The sequence below is a fragment of the Vipera berus genome, assembly GCF_964194415.1.
Source record: "Vipera berus genome assembly, chromosome: Z".
Taxonomy (NCBI): domain Eukaryota; kingdom Metazoa; phylum Chordata; class Lepidosauria; order Squamata; family Viperidae; genus Vipera; species Vipera berus.
This window is the reverse complement of record NC_138205.1, coordinates 122825338-122842952: the sequence shown is the minus strand read 5'-3', so window position 1 is coordinate 122842952 and position 17615 is coordinate 122825338. Positions and strand designations below refer to the sequence as shown.

At 39.8% G+C, this 17615-nt stretch overlaps 1 protein-coding gene across 1 annotated transcript in view; it reads right to left on the bottom strand.

Annotated features, from left to right (window-relative positions):
- Nucleotides 1-1495: 1495 nt before the first annotated feature.
- LOC308677177 (sonic hedgehog protein-like) overlaps nucleotides 1496-17615 on the bottom strand; it is a gene marked incomplete at its 5' end in the record, with an annotated part of 34488 nt that continues 18368 nt past the window's right edge. Inside the window, one exon of the mRNA XM_081343352.1 lies at nucleotides 1496-2242. Within this exon, the coding sequence (XP_081199478.1) occupies nucleotides 1527-2242 (716 nt within the window). The 3' untranslated portion in view covers nucleotides 1496-1526. The remainder of the gene's footprint in view (nucleotides 2243-17615) is intronic.

Sequence of the window (17615 nt, the reverse complement as noted above, 5' to 3'; positions counted from 1 at the left end):
ACCTTAAGAGTATCAGGCTTCATTTATTTAATTGCAAAGGTGATGAGCTAATATGACTGTCCTATTGCTTCCTTTAACAATTCTTGCTTTATTTTTTCTAAATATGACCACATAGCAAAATTAAATTGAGACTGGATATTCACATTTTTTATCTGAATAGCCTTTAAAAAGAAAAAAGATGTGATGAACCAGAAAAGCTTTGTTATTATATACTAACCAGTCAGTGCATGGCACATTTTATTTCTATAAAACTATTACAAAATATTCAAAAATACATTTTAGTAAATTGACAGCAGTTATTTATCAGTTTATTAATGCAAAACATCATTTCCCTGCCTGTACAAACTATTCTCCATTCTCATCATAATAGCCAACCTGTGCACGTTTTAAAAAATATTTTCTCATAAATTTCTTCTTGATTTTAAAGATAAAAATAAGAATTTCTTCCACCTCCCCACTGAATAAAGATGTGTAACAGTCTTGAGTTTGAAGAATGTGGATGAAAGCGTGCTATTATTTTTATACAAAACAAAATATTTCAGAGGCAATAGAAACATATAGATGACATTACATTTCATATTATTTAAATTAAAATAATATATTCTCATATCTTACATTATTTTAAAAAATGAAATGTGACTGTTAGGTATTGATCTTTCTTTCTCTCTCTCTCTCTCTCAAAAAAAAAAAAGAATTTACAATTCTGTGTATAAAAATATAATTTACGGATTCCCCCTTCCCCTTGGTTGTGTCTGTTGTTCTGAGACTGGCTATTGGGAAAAATCAAATCGGGCGGTGGGTGGGGGGGTCTGCAGGGTCTGTCAAAAAAATCAAAATGGCAGCCATTAAGATATCATCAAAACTCCACCTGTGTTTTTGTTTTGTTTTTTGTAAAAAGTAGGTGGAGCTTCGATTACATCCTCTCGTCCACCATCTTGATTTGTGTTCACTGCTCACTGCGGACACCCCTGAGTGAATCCATGGATAGTTGGAAGAAGGAGAGGGTTTTCACTTTTCGAAATTCTGGACATACATGATACATAGAAAAATAGAACTCTGTGCAGTTTTGCTAGGCAGCACAAAACAATTTGCTTTTTCCTGTGAGTGTACAATTCACATGATAATAAATTATCAAAGAAACTATTTAAGGCTCTTGAAGTTGGGTTCATATTCCTTAAAACATCTATTTCAAAATACCAAACAAATAAATATCCAAGAGATGAGGACAACAAAGCAGACGGACAAAAAAATATAAATCAAATAAAAATATAATATATATATTTATATTTATAAACTAAAACAAAAACTTCCTGGGTTCTTCCTGTTCCTTGAAGTCTACTTTGGACTGTCCTACTATTATTGTTAAAATCTTTTCTTTCTTTCTTTCTTTCTTTCTTTCTTTCTTTCTTTCTTTCTTTCTTTCTTTCTTTCTTTCTTTCTTTCTTCATCTTAGTTTCCCCCACCCCACCCCATTGGTACTATTTTAATCTTCAGAAGGGTATAAGTGGACTTGCCAGCTGTCACTCTCAGCTGGCCATGCCCAATGGGTGCATCATCTCAGAACCCAAAATCCAGCGGCCAATGTAGTAGAGGAGGCGGGAGTACCAGTGGACTCCAGCCAATGAGGAACCCTCTTCGGGCACAGCAGCTGGAAAGAGGAGAGGAGAGGAGAGACCCTCTGCATTCAGCACGGCCAAGGCCGCATGAGCAATGCGGAAAGGCGCAAACGCCCAGTGCGCCCAGCTATGCTCCTCAATGACAGCATAACAGGAAGCCAGCACCTGGTTGATGAGAATGGTGCCCTGAGCGGTGAGTGGGGCATAAGCCCCCGAGGACTCCTCCTTCAGGGACACGCTGTGCACTGCCGCTTGCAACAGTGTCTGACCCCCTTGGGCCAGCACGTAGATATGTTGTCCAGGTTGCACATGGCTGGCAAAGATAGGCTGGGGCTGGGAATGGGAGTGATTGTGTGGTGGGGCCACGAATAGCAGGTGGGCAGCAGTGAGCAAGAGACGGGTCTGGGGTGTTTGGGTCTCAATCACGTAGAAGAGTTTGTGGACGGGAGGATCCTCTCGGTCCAGGAAGGCTAGGAATTTGCTGTAGAACAGCTGTCCGTGCACGTCTGCTGCCAGCACTCGATCACCTGGGCGAAGGTCTTTCACCAGCTTTGTGCCTCCTCCTTCCAAGTTCACCCAGGCGGATCCAGGAAAGCAGCCACCCGATTTGGCAGCCACCGAGTTTTCTGAGAGGGAGAGAGAGACAGAGACAGAAAGCAGCATTAGAGAAGGGCCAGGAAGGGAATAAGGAAAAGCCCAGCGAGGCAATCATCTCTAGCAGAAGCAAACAATGTGAAATCACAGTGGATATACCAGGCTCCACAATAATAGAGTTGGAAGGGACCTTGGAGGTCTTCTAATCCAACCTAGGAAATCCTGTGCCAGGTGTAGGCAACCTTGGCTCTTTTATGACTTGCGGACTTCAATACCCAGAGTTCCTGAACCAGCCATGCTGACTCAGGAATTCTGGGAGTTGAAGTCTATGAGTCATAAAAGAGTCAAGGTTGCCTACCCCTTCCCTGTGCCATTTCAGACAAATGGTTGTCCAGTCTCTTCTTAAAAACTTCTGGAGGCAGGTTGTTCCATTGATTAATTGTTCTAATTGTCAGGAAATTTCTTAGTTCTAGCCTGCTTCTCTCCTTAATTAGTTTCCATCCGTTGCTGCTTGTCCTGCCTTCAGGTGCTTTGAAAAATAGCTTGACTTCCTCTTCTTTATGACAATCCCTGAGATATTGGAAGTCCCCTCATCCTTCTCTTCATTAAACTAGACATACCCAATTCCAGCAACTGTTCCTTATATGTTTTAGCCTCCAATCCCCCAATCATCTTTGTTGCTCTTCTCTGTTCTATTTCTAGAGTCTCAACATCTTTTTTACACTGTGGTGACCAAAATTGGATGCAGTATTCCAAGTGTGGCCTTATCAAAGCATTGTAAAGTGGTATTAGTACTTCACATGATCTTGATTCTATCCCTCTGTTAATGCAGCCTAGCACTGTGTTGGCTTTTTTGGCAGCTGCAGCACACTGCTGGATCATATTTAAGTGATTGTCCACTAGGCCTCTGAGATCCCTCTCACAGTTATTACTGTGTAGCCAGGTACCACCTATACCAAGGGTAGGCAACGTGGGCTCTTTTATGACTCTGGGAGTTGAAGTCCACGAGTCATAAAAGAGCCAAGGTTGCCTACCCCTGACCTATACTATACCTGTGCATTGGTTTTTCTTGCCTAAATGTAGAATCTTACTCTTTTTTAACCACCGAATTTTATTTTGTTAGTTAGTATCCAATGTTCAAGTCTGTCAAGATCCTTCTGTATCTTAAGCCTGTCTTCTGGTGTGTTGGCTATTCTTGTCAGCTTGGTGTCATCTGCAAATTTGATGCATTCCCATCTATCCCCTCATCCAAGTCATATTTAAGTGATTGTCCACTTGGACTCCGAGATCCCTCTCACATTTGCTACTATTGAGCAAGGTACCCCCTATACTGTACCTGTGCATTTGTTTTTTCTTGCCTAAATGTAGAACCTTACTTTTTTCATCACTCAATTTCATTTTGTTAGATATCTTACTGACTTTTTCTTCACAGGATCATCTATATCAGATTCTATGACATTATATCATCTTCTGGTTTCCTTCTGTACATTTATCCCAACCTGACTGAAAAGAGATTCCATCCTGTCTATTTTCCCTCCCTTCCTCTCTCTCTTATCTATCTATCTATCTATCTATCTATCTATCTATCTATCTATCTATCTATCTATCTATCTATCTATCTATCTATCTATCTAATCTAGGTAGGGGGTAAATGGAATAATTAAAGCAAATTGTGTCAAAGATAGAAGATACTTTAGGACAGGGGTCTTCAAACTTGGCCCTTTTATGGCCTGTGGACCTCAACTCCCAGAATTCCTCAGCCAGCACACTGGCTGAGGAATTCTGGAAGTTGAAATCATAAAAGGGCCAAGTTTGAAGACTTCTGCTTTAGGATATCTTGAGACAAATTGTTTGTCATGTTGGCTGGGGAATTCTGGGAATTGAAGTCCAAACTTCTGAACATTGCCAAGATTGAGAAATGCTGTAACAGATCATTGAATCCTGATGGCATCCATCCAAGAGTTCTCAAAAAACAAAACAAAACCCAACTCTACCTCAAAAGAGGATTTGCTCTAATTTGTCATTCAAATGAGTCTCAATGCCAGAGAACTGGAAGGTATTCAATATGATTTAAAAAGGGACCCAGAGGAGATCCAGGAAATTATAGGCAGGTTCCCCCCAAAAATATTAAAAATAATCAAAACAAAAAATGACTATGCGTACAGAGGATCAAGCTGGCCAGGAAGAAATCAGCATAGGATCCACCAAGATAACTCCTGTCCAGCCAACCTACTATTGATTTTGGAGAATGCCAGCTGGTCCGATGGAAGTGTTCTTGCTAACATTGTATGTTTAGGTTTTCAGAAAGCCTTCAGAAAAATCTGTTCATGAAAAGCTCCTTTGAGAGCTTGTCAAGTATGGGGTAACATGATTTGGCCTTCTGTGTATTGTTATTTGGGTTACAAACAGAAAACTATGAGTAAAAATAAATGCCCTTTTTTAATGGACAGACGTAAGATATGAAGGCCCTCAAGTGTTAGAATTGATTAAAATTATTCAAAAACTTAAGAAGTGAGCTGGACAAGTCAAGAGATGATACTGAAATATTCAAGGTGGTAAAAGAAAGACCTCTTTGAACTAGGTCAGGGGTAGGCAACCTTGGCTCTTTTATGACTTGTGGCTGGCTCAGGAATTCTGGAAGTTGAAGTCCACGAGTCATAAAAGAGCCAAGGTTGCCTACCCCTGAACTAGGTGGACATTCAACCAAATGGCAAAGAAGGTTTAAGTGTAACTTTATTTTGAGCTCTGGGCTATCTGAAACTATCCAAGAAAAAGATCTTGGATCACAGTTGGTAGCTCAAGATAACAACTCAGTATGCAGCTGTATTTCTACACCTGTGCTATGAATATAATTCTAATAGCTGCACTTGGAAAAAAATATACAAGTAGCCCTCAATTTACGACAATTGGGATCAGAATGTCTGTTGCTAAAAAGGAGGTTGCTAAATGAGTTGCATCTGATCTCACAATCTTTTTTGTCATGCTTGTTAAGGGAGCCGGTGCAGTTGTTAAAGGAATCATGTAGTTATTAAACAAATCTCCCATTGACTTTGCTGGTCAAAAGCAGGCTGGGTACATGACTCCAGGACACCACAACTATTGTAAATGCATGCCAATTGCTTGAATTTTGATCACATGACTGTGGAGATGTAGCAATGGTTGTAAATGAGAGGACCAGCTGTAAGTCACTGTTTTCAGTCCAGTTGTAACTTGGAATGGTTGCAAAACGAATGGCTGTAAGTTGAGGACTACCTGTATAGCAAAAGTTATATAAAAAAGTACACCACAAGGTAACCAAGGTTAAAATGTTGGAGATACTTTGGCGTAGGATGACATGATTAAAGGGAATAAAATCATATTTAGTATGGTGACAGCTGACTAGAAGTTCTTAAATATCTCCCCCTCATTCAGAATGCTAAGGCAGGACCATCCAATGAATCTAGTGCAATCTGATGTCTAAAAAGGAGATTTAAAACAGAGCAGAAAGAAGAGCTTTTTCCAACGGCAGGTAATTAACCTGTGAAATTCACTATCACAAGATGTGGGAATGGCTGCTATGGGCAACTTTAAAAAGAAAAAGAATACATGGAGTTTAATTCCATCATCGTGAAAACTCAGTTACTTGTGTAGATTGTGAGCACTGTGCATTGGGGCCTCCATCGTTGTGAAGAGTGCTTGCTGGATTCCTTACCAATTCCTATCAAAGTCCAGCATGTCTGTCCTGTATAATTATTTAGTATTACATTCCTGGGATCATCACACAGACTTCCACATTTCAAGAAACTTGTATAACAAAGATGTTCTGCTACCTGTCTCCAATCTCATGGTTAATCTGTGCAAAATGGGAGCTTGCTTATGGGATAATACATCTACTCTGTCTGGCTTACTTCCAGTTTTGCTTCTATTTCTCCTCTTGTAATTATCATTATCATCATGCGTTCCTCTGTGGAAAGGGAAAACCCAGGGCTTAATCTAAGGAGGAATCATTTTCAGAAGCTTGTTTATAAATGCCAGAGAAATAATTAAAACTAAAAGAGGGGCACTCCCCAAAGCATACAACATCTTGCAGCTCAAGATCCTGACTGTAATCAGCTTTTGCCAATGCAGTGCCTTTTGAAGATGAATTGGGTTTCAATTCCCAGAATTCACACTCCATCCAATCTGGAAAAGGCCACGCGAGGGAAAAACTGGAGCATTCTGAGCCCACCAACGCTGACAAAGTTTCGGCTGCTGTTTGGCTGAAGGGGACCCAGCTGTGACCATTATTTGCAATTCGTCGCTGCTGCACCTGCTGATTTTCGCCTTGATCTGCTCTTCATTCTCTTACCAGCTTTCATCCATGATATATGAAAAGTCAGCGCACCAAACCCCAATACACTGACACAGGATGACATAACTGCTGTCAACTGCCCCAGTGTGGATTTAAAGTCAGCAGGCCAGCTTCCAGCATCAAGACTTGCAGTGTTGAGCTCTGAAGCTACTTTTTAAAGATTAAATGTTGGGAAAACCCCTAACTCCTGGCAACGGTGCTGGGCTAAAGCATATGTGCATGATAAAAATGCCAGGTGAGTAGCAAAACATGCCTGCTGCTTCTGAGGGCAGGCTAGGAGGCTTTGAAATCTAATCTCCCTCTTCCCCCCCTCCCCCCCTGCATGTTTGTACACCTGCTTCCTTACTTATGAAGTTAGCACGCATCACAGTAGAATTAAAACAGAATCAAAGAGAGATGAGGAAAGGGCTAATGTCTTCTTCTCAGCTGCCCAGATGCTGCTCTGTAGTAATTACAACATGCCACAACTTTTCCAAGTTGGAGCATTTGATACTCCTTGGCTGGGTTGCCAGCTTAAAGGTGTAATGGGGCAGAGAAGCTGTGATCAGCCCCCTGCCCTTGAAGGTTTAGAAGTACGTTATCAGGGAATTAGAAGTGACATGCCATGATGGACTGATCAAGCTAGTAAAATCAGAAAAACAATTTAAACAGTTTCCAGGTTTTTAAACCATCAGCTTTCATTTTAAAAGGTTGAGGGAGATAAATTAATTTAAATGTGGGATGATGTAGAATTTTTTACCCTTGATTTCAGGATTCATGCATTTTGTAAAATAGCCTTCCACAACCTGGTGAAGCTCAAATAAATTTGATTTCCAAATTCCAGCTGTACTTTTATGCAGGAAAGAAATTTGGGGAGTTATAACTGCACATCTGGAAGGGTTCAGTTTTGGGAAGGGTGGTTTAAATCTCTATACAGTACAGCACACACACACACACACACACACACACACACACACACACACACACACACATATATATATATATATATATATATATATATATATATATATATATATATATACACACACACACACACACAAAATTATAGCTATTTGCAAATAAGTAGGTAAAGTTTTGTAATCCAAATAGACTTACTAATATTACACTTTTACCAGATTATCACTTTAGCATGTGAACAAACATTCTAATAGACAATAATGCTGAAACTTGTGTCAGAGAGAATAGAAACTAAGATGAATTTGTTCATCACAATGATGGTGCTCAGAACACACATTTTTTGGACAGCAAAATGTTTCAGTGCTAAAAGCCAACTCTCGTTAATTGAATCAGAGTGAAATAACTGTTGCTCAGAACAATTGCTGCAAGTATCTAATGGAATATTGCTGAATGTTAGTAATGCAATTTCCTGATTGTAAAAGGCCAGCGACCAAACAAAAAAGTCATTTCCAAATAGCCTTAACCTGTCACTGTAAAAAAAAAGCAAAAAAATAATAATTTTTTGTCCACTCTTATATTAAGGCTAACCACACAAACCAAATCCAAGGAAGGCCCAATACTATAGAAGTTGCAAATCAAGTGTAATCATTTCCGTGGTGTGGAATTCACTCCAGTTGCAAACTAGCTCCACAGCTTCTCAGTTAGCTTTTCATTTATGACAATTGGGTTTAGGATTTCCATGCTAAACAAGGCATTTGTTGAGTCGTGCCTGATTTTTTGCCATGGTTGTTAAGTGAATCAATGCAATTGTTAAATGAATTGTACAGTCCTTAAGCAAATCCAGTTTCCTTAATTGACTTGGCTTTTTGCTAGGGAACTGGGAACATTGCAAATGGCGATCACGTGACCCCCCTGGGATGTTGCAACTCTTGTAAATACATGCCAGTTGCCAAGCACCCAAGTTTTGATCATATGTAAGGAGGGGATGCTGTGACAGTTAAAAATGGGAGGATTGGTGATAAGTCACTTTTTTCAATGTAACTTCAAACAGTTGCTAAGCAAATGATTGTAAGTTGAGGAATACCTGTACTATAAATGGAGATACTTATAATATCCCTCTTGAATCTTTTGGGCTGATGGTCCTGTTTGAATGGCCTGTCATCAAACATAATTTGGACCAGCCTTGCAAGCAGCGACTGAACTCTGCGGCTATGTATGCTCAGACGATCTTTTGCAAAAATGAAAACACGGTCTGCTACTTTTTGTGGCTAAAAGAAAGGTCATGGAGCATTCTTCAATCTATCCTTGGGAATTCAGCAGACTTTAAGTTCTGTCCACCTTCCTCAAAAGCTTTGCCCAATGAACCAATTTAAGGCAAATTTACCAAAAATGATTTCTCCACGTCACAAATGAAATTACATAGAGAGGTGATAAAACAATAATTGATCAGTGCTTCAGAGACCAACTTTTGCCTAAGGAGGCCAGTCCATTGTTTGAAGCCAAGGCAAAGAATTCTGGGCAACTTTTGCCCATATGAGGCAAAGGCATCATTTAATTATAGGGTTGTGCATCTCTGTGGCCATGGAAACCTGGTTACTATGGAAACACTGTTGCTAGGGTGAAAGGAGAACAAGCAACCTCAAATGTGCTTCACATAAAAACTGTGGTCCTGGCTTCCCATTGCTCACTATATTTTCAATTTATTATTGGCCTATTTTTCAACATATCAACCAAGAGGAGGTTATAAACTGCCAGAAAGTGTCCCAAATATCTCTTCCCAAACATAGTTAAAGTGACAGCCCATTAACTTCAAACTCTTGATCTTCCCCTATATTTTCCATCGTAGTGCTGAAATATTCATAATAAAACACCCTATCCATCCATCTGTCCATCCAGCCACTTGTCTGCTTAATAATCTGCATTGTAATTGAAGCAGAGAACCTGAATACAAACCAGGTTTGATCCAATCTTTGAACTCACATCCAAATAAAAAAAACAACCTCAGAGATGATTAGATAAAAATCAAACTTATGAGGAAGAACTCATATTTATAAAAGGGCTGCTATGAAGAACCATGTGGCACCGTGGTTAGAATGAAGTGTTGCAGGCTAACTCTGCATTCCCTCTGCCTGGAGTATGATCCTGTCAAGATCAAGGTTGACTCAGCCTTCCAAGGTCAGTAAAAGGAGGACCCAGATTGTTGGGGGCAATAGGTGGACTCTGTAAACCGCTTAGAGAGGGCTATAAAAGCACTATGAAGTGGTATATAAGTCTAAGTGTTATTGATATTTTTTACTACTATTTTAACTGTTCAGTTCATCTTCCCAAAGCTGTGGGGGGGGAAAGCAGTATAGAAAATTCTGAGAGTTGAAGTCCAGACTTAATGTTGCCAAGGTAAAGAAACACCGCTTTAGAGAACAGTGTGTTATGCAGAGGCCAGATACATCTAAGTATTCATAGTCCTCAATTTATGGCCACAACTGAGCCCAAAATTTCTGTTGCTAAGTGAAACATTTGTTAAGCAAACCTGGCCTTCTACATTGACTTTGTCAGAAGTTTGCAGAAGGTGGTTACATGACTCTGGGACATTGCAACTGTCATCAATATGAGTTGTCAAGTTTTTAAATTTTGGTCACGTGACCATAGGGATGCTGCAACAGTTGTAAGTGTGAAAAACAGTCATCAGTCACTTTTTTAAGTGCTGTTGAACGGTCACTAAATGAATTGTTGTAACTCGAGGGCTGTCTACTAAATTTTCATGCACAAAGAAATGTACAAAACTCATCCCTTCCCAGCACCATCATGCAGCTTTTTATATGCATTTTCTTGCGTGTTCAAGGGCTGTCAACCTAACTTACTCACAGGACTCTTGTTGAGAAAAAATGGATCAGGCAAGAAGATCATATTATTATTATTATTATTATTATTATTATTATTATTATTATTATTATTATTATTATTATTATTATTATTATTATTATTATTATTATTTTAATTTGTATACCGCCCTTCTCCCGAAGGACTCAGGGCGGTGAACAGGGCAATATAAGTTACCTTGCACTCTTCTTAGGAAAGATAGAATATAAAGGCAATTAAACAGATGGTTCCAACTAAATTTTCTTGCATGAAAATGAAATCTTCTGTGTGAAAGAGGGGTTGTTGTTTTTTTCTTCCTCAGAAAAGACAGAAATAATCAATAAGCAAAACCGATTTTTTTCTTCTCAAATTCTGGTGGGACTTTATTTCCTATCCCCAGGTACCTCCTTAAATATCAGTGTAATTAATACACCAACTTCCTTGGACATATTTATTGTGCAAAACTCCTTAACATCTTTTCCAAAGACTAGAACATAATGGGTGGAACCCTAATTCACCCCAGGAAATTAAACATCAGAGCTCAGAGAAGAAATGCTTTTCAAGCTCAAACAAGGAGCATTTTTCAAATGCATATTAAAATTTGATGTTTTCTTTCTTGCCTCAATACGTATTTACTTCAAAACCCCTTGAGGACTTCTTGTGCTCACCAAAGATAGAACAGCCAACAATGGAATGCTATTGTGAGAGATAATAAATTTCCTCATAAAACCTGTAGGAGGTACTTAACCTTTATGTGCACAGAACCTTACCAAGGACTAGTTGGCCTGATTGTTGTAATATTATTAACATTGTGTTATTTATTAATATAACCATAAAAAAGGCAAAGGTAAAGATTTCCCCCTGTCCACTTCGTGCCAGATTCTATGGGGGTGGTGCTCATCTCTGTTTCCTAGCTGAGGGAGCCAGCATTGTCCAAAGATGCTTCTGTGGTCATGTGGCCAGCATGACTCTATGCCAAGGTACATGAAAATAACCATAAAGGTAAAGGTAAAGGTTCCCCCGCACATGTGTGCTTATCGTTTCCAACTCTAGGGGCCGGTGCTCATCTCCGTTTCAAAGCCGAAGAGCCAGCGCTTGTCCGAGGACGTCTCCGTGGTCATGTGGCCGGCATGACTAGACGCCAAAGGCGCACGGAACGCTGTTACCTTCCCACCGTAGTGGTCCCTATTTTTCTACTTGCATTTTTACGTGCTTTCGAACTGCTAGGTGGGCAGAAGCTGGGACGAGTAACAGGCGATCACTCTGTTACGCGGCACTCGGGATTCGACCAGCCAAACTGCCGACCTTCCGATCGACAAGCTCAGCGTCCTAACTCACTGAGCCACCGCGTTCCTATGAAAATAACCATACCTGAGTATTATTGTTGGACTGATAGCATTGATAGCCATTGACATCAAGCCAACAACAACAACACTCAATATAGTGCTGATGATGAAAATGAAAATTATATAACAGCTGTCTCAATCTGCTTCAGAAACTTCATCTTCATCCTCCATGCTGGAGATAGAGAAGTTGAAGTCCAGCAAATCAGAAGAGTTCTAGTTTGATCATACGTTCATGTGGTCTCCTAGGTCCTGTCAATCATATTACAGGATATAATATTACATATTACAAATCCATATTACAGGATCCTGATACATGTCTTCCCAGCCTCAGCTTCAACACCTCCAGCAAAATGGAGCTTATTATCTCCCTTGGAAACGGACCACTCTTACTATTATAGATGAGGTTTTGAAATATTCTGTGGGCCTTCCTGTAATCTGAATCTATTACTCAAATATCAAAGAAATGTCTCCTCTTAATTAGTGCATCCTTCATTCATCTCTTACTACATTCTCACAGCACAGTATCAGCAGTAGAGTCCTTCAGGTTTGGGGGTTTTATAATCTCCCAGGATTTGAAACGGAGTTCCAACACTACAACCATCATAAAAAAGGCACAACGAAGAAGATTCTTCCTGCATCAACTCAGGAAGTTCTCACTGCCCCAGGATCTGCTGATACAGTTCTACAGAGGAACTGTTGAGTCTGTCATTTGTATTTCTGTAACTGTCTGGTTTGCTACAGTAACCAAACAGGACAGGTACAGACTTCAACAGATAGTTAGGACTGCAGAAAAAACAATCTCAACCAGCCTGTTTTTCATAGAAGACCTGTATATAGTGTGGGTCAGAAGGAGGGCTGAGAAAATACTACAGACCCTTCACATCCTGGCCATAAACTGTTTCAATTCCTTCCCTCAGGATGTTGATATAAAGAAATGCATACCAAAACAACTAGACACAGGACAGTAGTATTACTATCCTTCTTATCTTCTTTGCTACCCTCTCTTAAAGGTATTATTATGATAATTATTGTTGGTTTGCATATACCAGGGGTAAGCAACCTTGGGTCTTTTATGACTCGTGGACTTCAACTCCCAGAATTCCTCAGCCAGCATGGCTCAGCTTGGAAACCTCTCCCTTTCCCCTCAGCATGGCTGGCTCAGGAATTCTGGGAGTTGAAGTCCACGAGTCATAAAAGAGCCAAGGTTGCCTACCCCTGGCATATACACTGAGAGCTTCTGCACCAAATTCCTTGTGTGTCTAATCACACTTGGCCAAACTATTCTATTCTATTCTATTCTATTCTATTCTATTCTATTCTATTCTATTCTATTCTATTCTATTCTATTCTATTCTATTCTATTCTATTCTATTCTAGTCCAGTCCAGTCCAGTCCAGTCTATAGTCTATTCCCATTCCCATTCCTATTCCTCATTCCATTCCATCTCATACAGCTGATGGACTGTTTCATCTGCCCAATTTTTTGGTACAACAGAAATACACATTAATTCCATACATTCCATTCACACTTTTTTGTTTACTTGACAGTGTTTTTCCTGGAAAGCAGGAATATTTATTTATTTTTTTCTGGCCAAGAGCCACATTTCACCTTTAACTCTTAACGCTGACCTTCATCAAGTCTGTGTCTCTAAGACGAAGTGCACAATGCCTGGGAGAAGCATGAAATGTGATTTAAATTTAAACTTAAGCTCAGTTAAATGCTGTTAATATAAAGCCCTCCATTTGTCTTATATTAAAGGTAAGTAAGCCGAAAGAATTGTGGGAGGAAGATTGGAGAGCTCCCTTTTTTGGGAAGGGAAGAAGGCAGACTGGGGCCTCAGACCGCGCACCTCTCAGGTTGAGCAAGTAAGTCGCATGATGGAAAGCATGAGAAGGAGATAGAGAGAGCTCCGAATTTTGCAGCTCAATCCTTGCCAGCAATACTTGAAAGGCATTTGGACAACTACTGCCAGTCAAATAATAGCAAACTAGAAGGATCAAAGATCTGCTGTGGAGTGAAGTATGGAGCAGGCTTGGAGCCAAAGGGTTACTTCCTGCCCCAACAAGTCTCAGGTGGCTGAAAGACCTTCTAGGGAAAAGGTTGCCTTTCCAGCTTCAAAGGGATCAGCTGACTCATACACCCGCTCTGTTTTCCTCTTGTCAGTTGACTCTATAAGCAGTTGGCACAGGATAGGTCTTCACAAAACCTCTGGTAACTAGACCAGTTTGTTCATCTGAGTGGTCACATGGATGCTTTAGTGTCAGCCTGATCATGATTCCACTTTCTGGTCCTTCCATTCGCATGACCTCTCAATCTAGACAGTGCGCCCCCAAGACTCCTTGATGGCTTTCAGAGAAACCAGTTAGCCTTGTGAGCTTGCAGCCTACCTGTGTTTGGAGACTCTCCGATGATTTTTAGTTTGCAATCTGCCTGAAGATCAAAAGCCTGATGAATAAGCACGATGTGCTCTTTTCGGCTTAGTGGTTCATATCTGCTCTTACGTGATCCCTGACTTTGATGTTTTGCCCATGCAAAGGTGGTTTGTCAGCCCAACCCAACTGCATTACAGTTCTCACCAAATCCTCCCAAAGATTCTAGAAAATTTAAAATATTTTTAAAAGGACAGTGATTGTTGCCAGTCAGCTAGAGCACATGCAAAGCTCTGCTCTGGGAGAATATAATTTCTCCTCTCAGCCCAGATGGCCTATGATTTGCTGACGGATTCACATTTTGCATCACGGTGTGGTTTGTTTCATCCTCACTTGTGGGCTAACCTGGAAGCCATAAATCATGATTGGTAAACCATCATTAACTGGCCTCTCCCCACATGCTAAGCAATAACCAACCAATTGTGATTTAGTGGGACATGTAAACCCAAATCTTTATCTTAAAAAGAGCCTTGGTGGAGCAGTGGGCTAATGCCTCCTTAAGTAACACCAGCTGCCTGCCATTAGTGCAGGTTCGCATCCCACCAGGCTCAAGGTTGACTCAGCCTTCCATCCTTCCGAGGTAGGTAAAATGAGGACCCAGATTGTTGGGGGCAATTAAGCTGACTTTGTAATAATGCCGCATGGGGGGAGGGGGCGAAAGCCCTAATAAGCAGGCATATACATAGAATGAAGGCTATTGCTAAGCACATTGATTGTGCTTAGATTGTAAGCCGCCCTGAGTCTTCGGAGAAGGGCGGGATATAAATGGGATTAAAAATTTTTTTTAAAAAAATCTCAATTTAAAAAGCCTTGGCTATTTTATTCTTGGAAGGAGCACGTAATGGCTGTCCTAGTCTCTTCTATCAATATATGGTATCAACAAACACACACGGGGTTATTCGTAACTGTCAGGTAAAGATACACACACACACACACACACACAGAGAGAGAGAGAGAGAGAGAGAGAGAGAGAGAGAGAGAGAGAGAGAGAGAGAGAGAGACATTGATTCCATACATTCCAGAGACAGCCACTACTCTTGTCCTCTCTAAATCATTCCTGAGCAATATATAGTCTAAAATCGTCACTATTTTCATGATTCTCTTTGTTCAGACTTGTACTTCTAAGTAATCAGAATATAAAACAGGTTCAGCTGCACTAGACCAAAAACCAATCTAGAACCAGAGATTTCTGCAGATGTTCCTGGGAAGGGCACAAACAGGATATAATATGTGCATATATTTAAAAAAATCTCCTTTCAATGAGACATGCAAAGATTTCTCTCGGATAGCAGCAATTCACTTGCTTTCTATTCAACTTCTGATCTGTGCTATTATAAATAAGAGGAAAGGAACTTAATATTTTAAATTGTGTGAAGTAGAATTGCTCCTTCTTTGAAAATAGTTTCAGAGAAGTGGCTACTGCTTCTGGTTTTTAAAATAAACACACCTAGGATCCATTCCACAAAATGCACACAGCACATGTTTTATATGTATAATTAGATGTGTCCAGTATCAATGCAGCAAACTTATAGAAGCACTGGTATTATCAAGATGTGATTGGCATAAAGAGAAAATCCCCCCTACTCTGGATCCCGAAGGATCATCATCCAATGAAGCAAATGGTTAAATATTCAGATCAACAAAGCAAGGTAATTATTCCCACAATACAGAGTCAACTTGTGGATTCCTCAACCTGCCCAGATATGGGGGGATTCTTTCGTATCCAATAGTGAGCTCAATCAAAAAGATAGGTGGAAAAAAATAGGACTTATTCACTAGTATCCAGTGTGCCAATTTCTCTTCCACACAGGAACTTCTTTTTATAAGAAGTTTTATAAATCCTGTGATAGCCAGGAACACAGATGGTTTTAAGTGACAAATAGACATGGAAGTAACTAAGGCTGTGTATTAGTTTCAGCAAGAAATGGCTTAAAGCAGGGATCCTCAATCTTGGCAACTTTAAGACTTGTGGACTTCAATTCCCAGAATTCCACAAGTTTTAAAGTTTCCACGGTTGAGGACCCCTGGCTTAAAATACCAGTTTCTGAGTAAATTAACAGTAACAAAAGCCTATTCTCATAATTAATGTACATCGTAAACAATCTGAGCTTGTGGTCGGAGGAACTGCCGACTATAGAAGAATGGACTTTAAAAGTTTCTGACCTGGCGGAAATGGCAAAGATATCCAGAACAAATATGGGACTAAAAAGTTTCATTTAGCATTTGCATAAGTTTTGATGTGATATTAGTATTGCTTGTAGTCATTTTATATGAGCTAGAGTGCGATAGACTTAATAGTTTATTGTTGTTAGCATATGGTTGTTTATGATTGCTTTTACTTTTATACCTTGTATTTAGCTCTGGGAAGTCGGGGATGGGGAGGGGGGAAGGGGAGGGGGAGGGCTGGGTAGGGTTGGGTAGGGGGTGGGGGGGAGGGGTTGTTAAAGATAAAATGTATTGAAAAACTTTTCAATAAAAAAAAATCTGAGCTTGTGGTGAGCAATTAGTTGGAGTTCACTTAGCATCTTTTGAGACCAATCACCAGACCCATTTTACATACTGTTCAGCCATAATGGGTGACAATCCTAACAAGAATGACCAGCAATGACTGATAGTGGGAGATGGAACTCAACAATTTGCATAAACCAGAGGCCAGCTAATCCTACTTTATAATATATAGTAAAACTTGTTAATTGCCCTGTTAGCGATATCTATAGTGCATCTGTGTTTCAAAACAGCAAAACGGTTCACAGACTATTGCAATACAAGCTCTGCTCTTTTTGCATCTTTGAAAAAGGTGGGACATGAATGACAATTTTGATTTTGACAACTTTCTCCTCCACTGGCCCTAGAGTCAAATAGAACAGTTAACATTTATCTGTAGTGCTCCATTTTTGCTTAGAAAAAAATCCTATTGTGTTCTGTGAGATTTTAAACCTGCAAAGCATTTCAGCTTTTTTTACTGTCTTGCTAACTATATTTGTTTATATTTCTTTTAGAGTAAGCCTCACTGAACTCAATAGTGTTATTTATGAATAGACACAGAGGCTCAGCTAGACTATTTAAAATAAGGTTACTCTGCCTTCTTTGAGTTTTAAGATATGGGAAGTTCTTTCCTAACCCCATAGTGAGGTCAATCAAAAAGATAAGTGGAAAAAATTGGACTTATTCACTAGTATCTAGTCTGTCAATTTCTCTTCCACACAGGAACTTCTTTTTATAAGTTTTGGGGCAGACATAAAGAGATGAATGCGTTTTTGAAAGATGTTCATGGCCCTATTGATTTTTACTCTTGTTATTTACATGGTTTTATTGACAGCTAAATGGTGCTGTAATGGCTTTATGGCTTAGTTGGGTTTAAATGATATAATTGTTGTTTTTATGGCAGTTCTTGATCCTAATGGTTGTGTACTGTGAACAGAGTGCAAACAGGGATTGGATAAGGTTCAAGTCAGATAAAATGGACTCTCTTGGTCAGAAAGCTGGGCATCTAGGATGGGAAGGACAACTTGTTCTACAGAAATTTTAAAGAGGAAATTCTGAACTT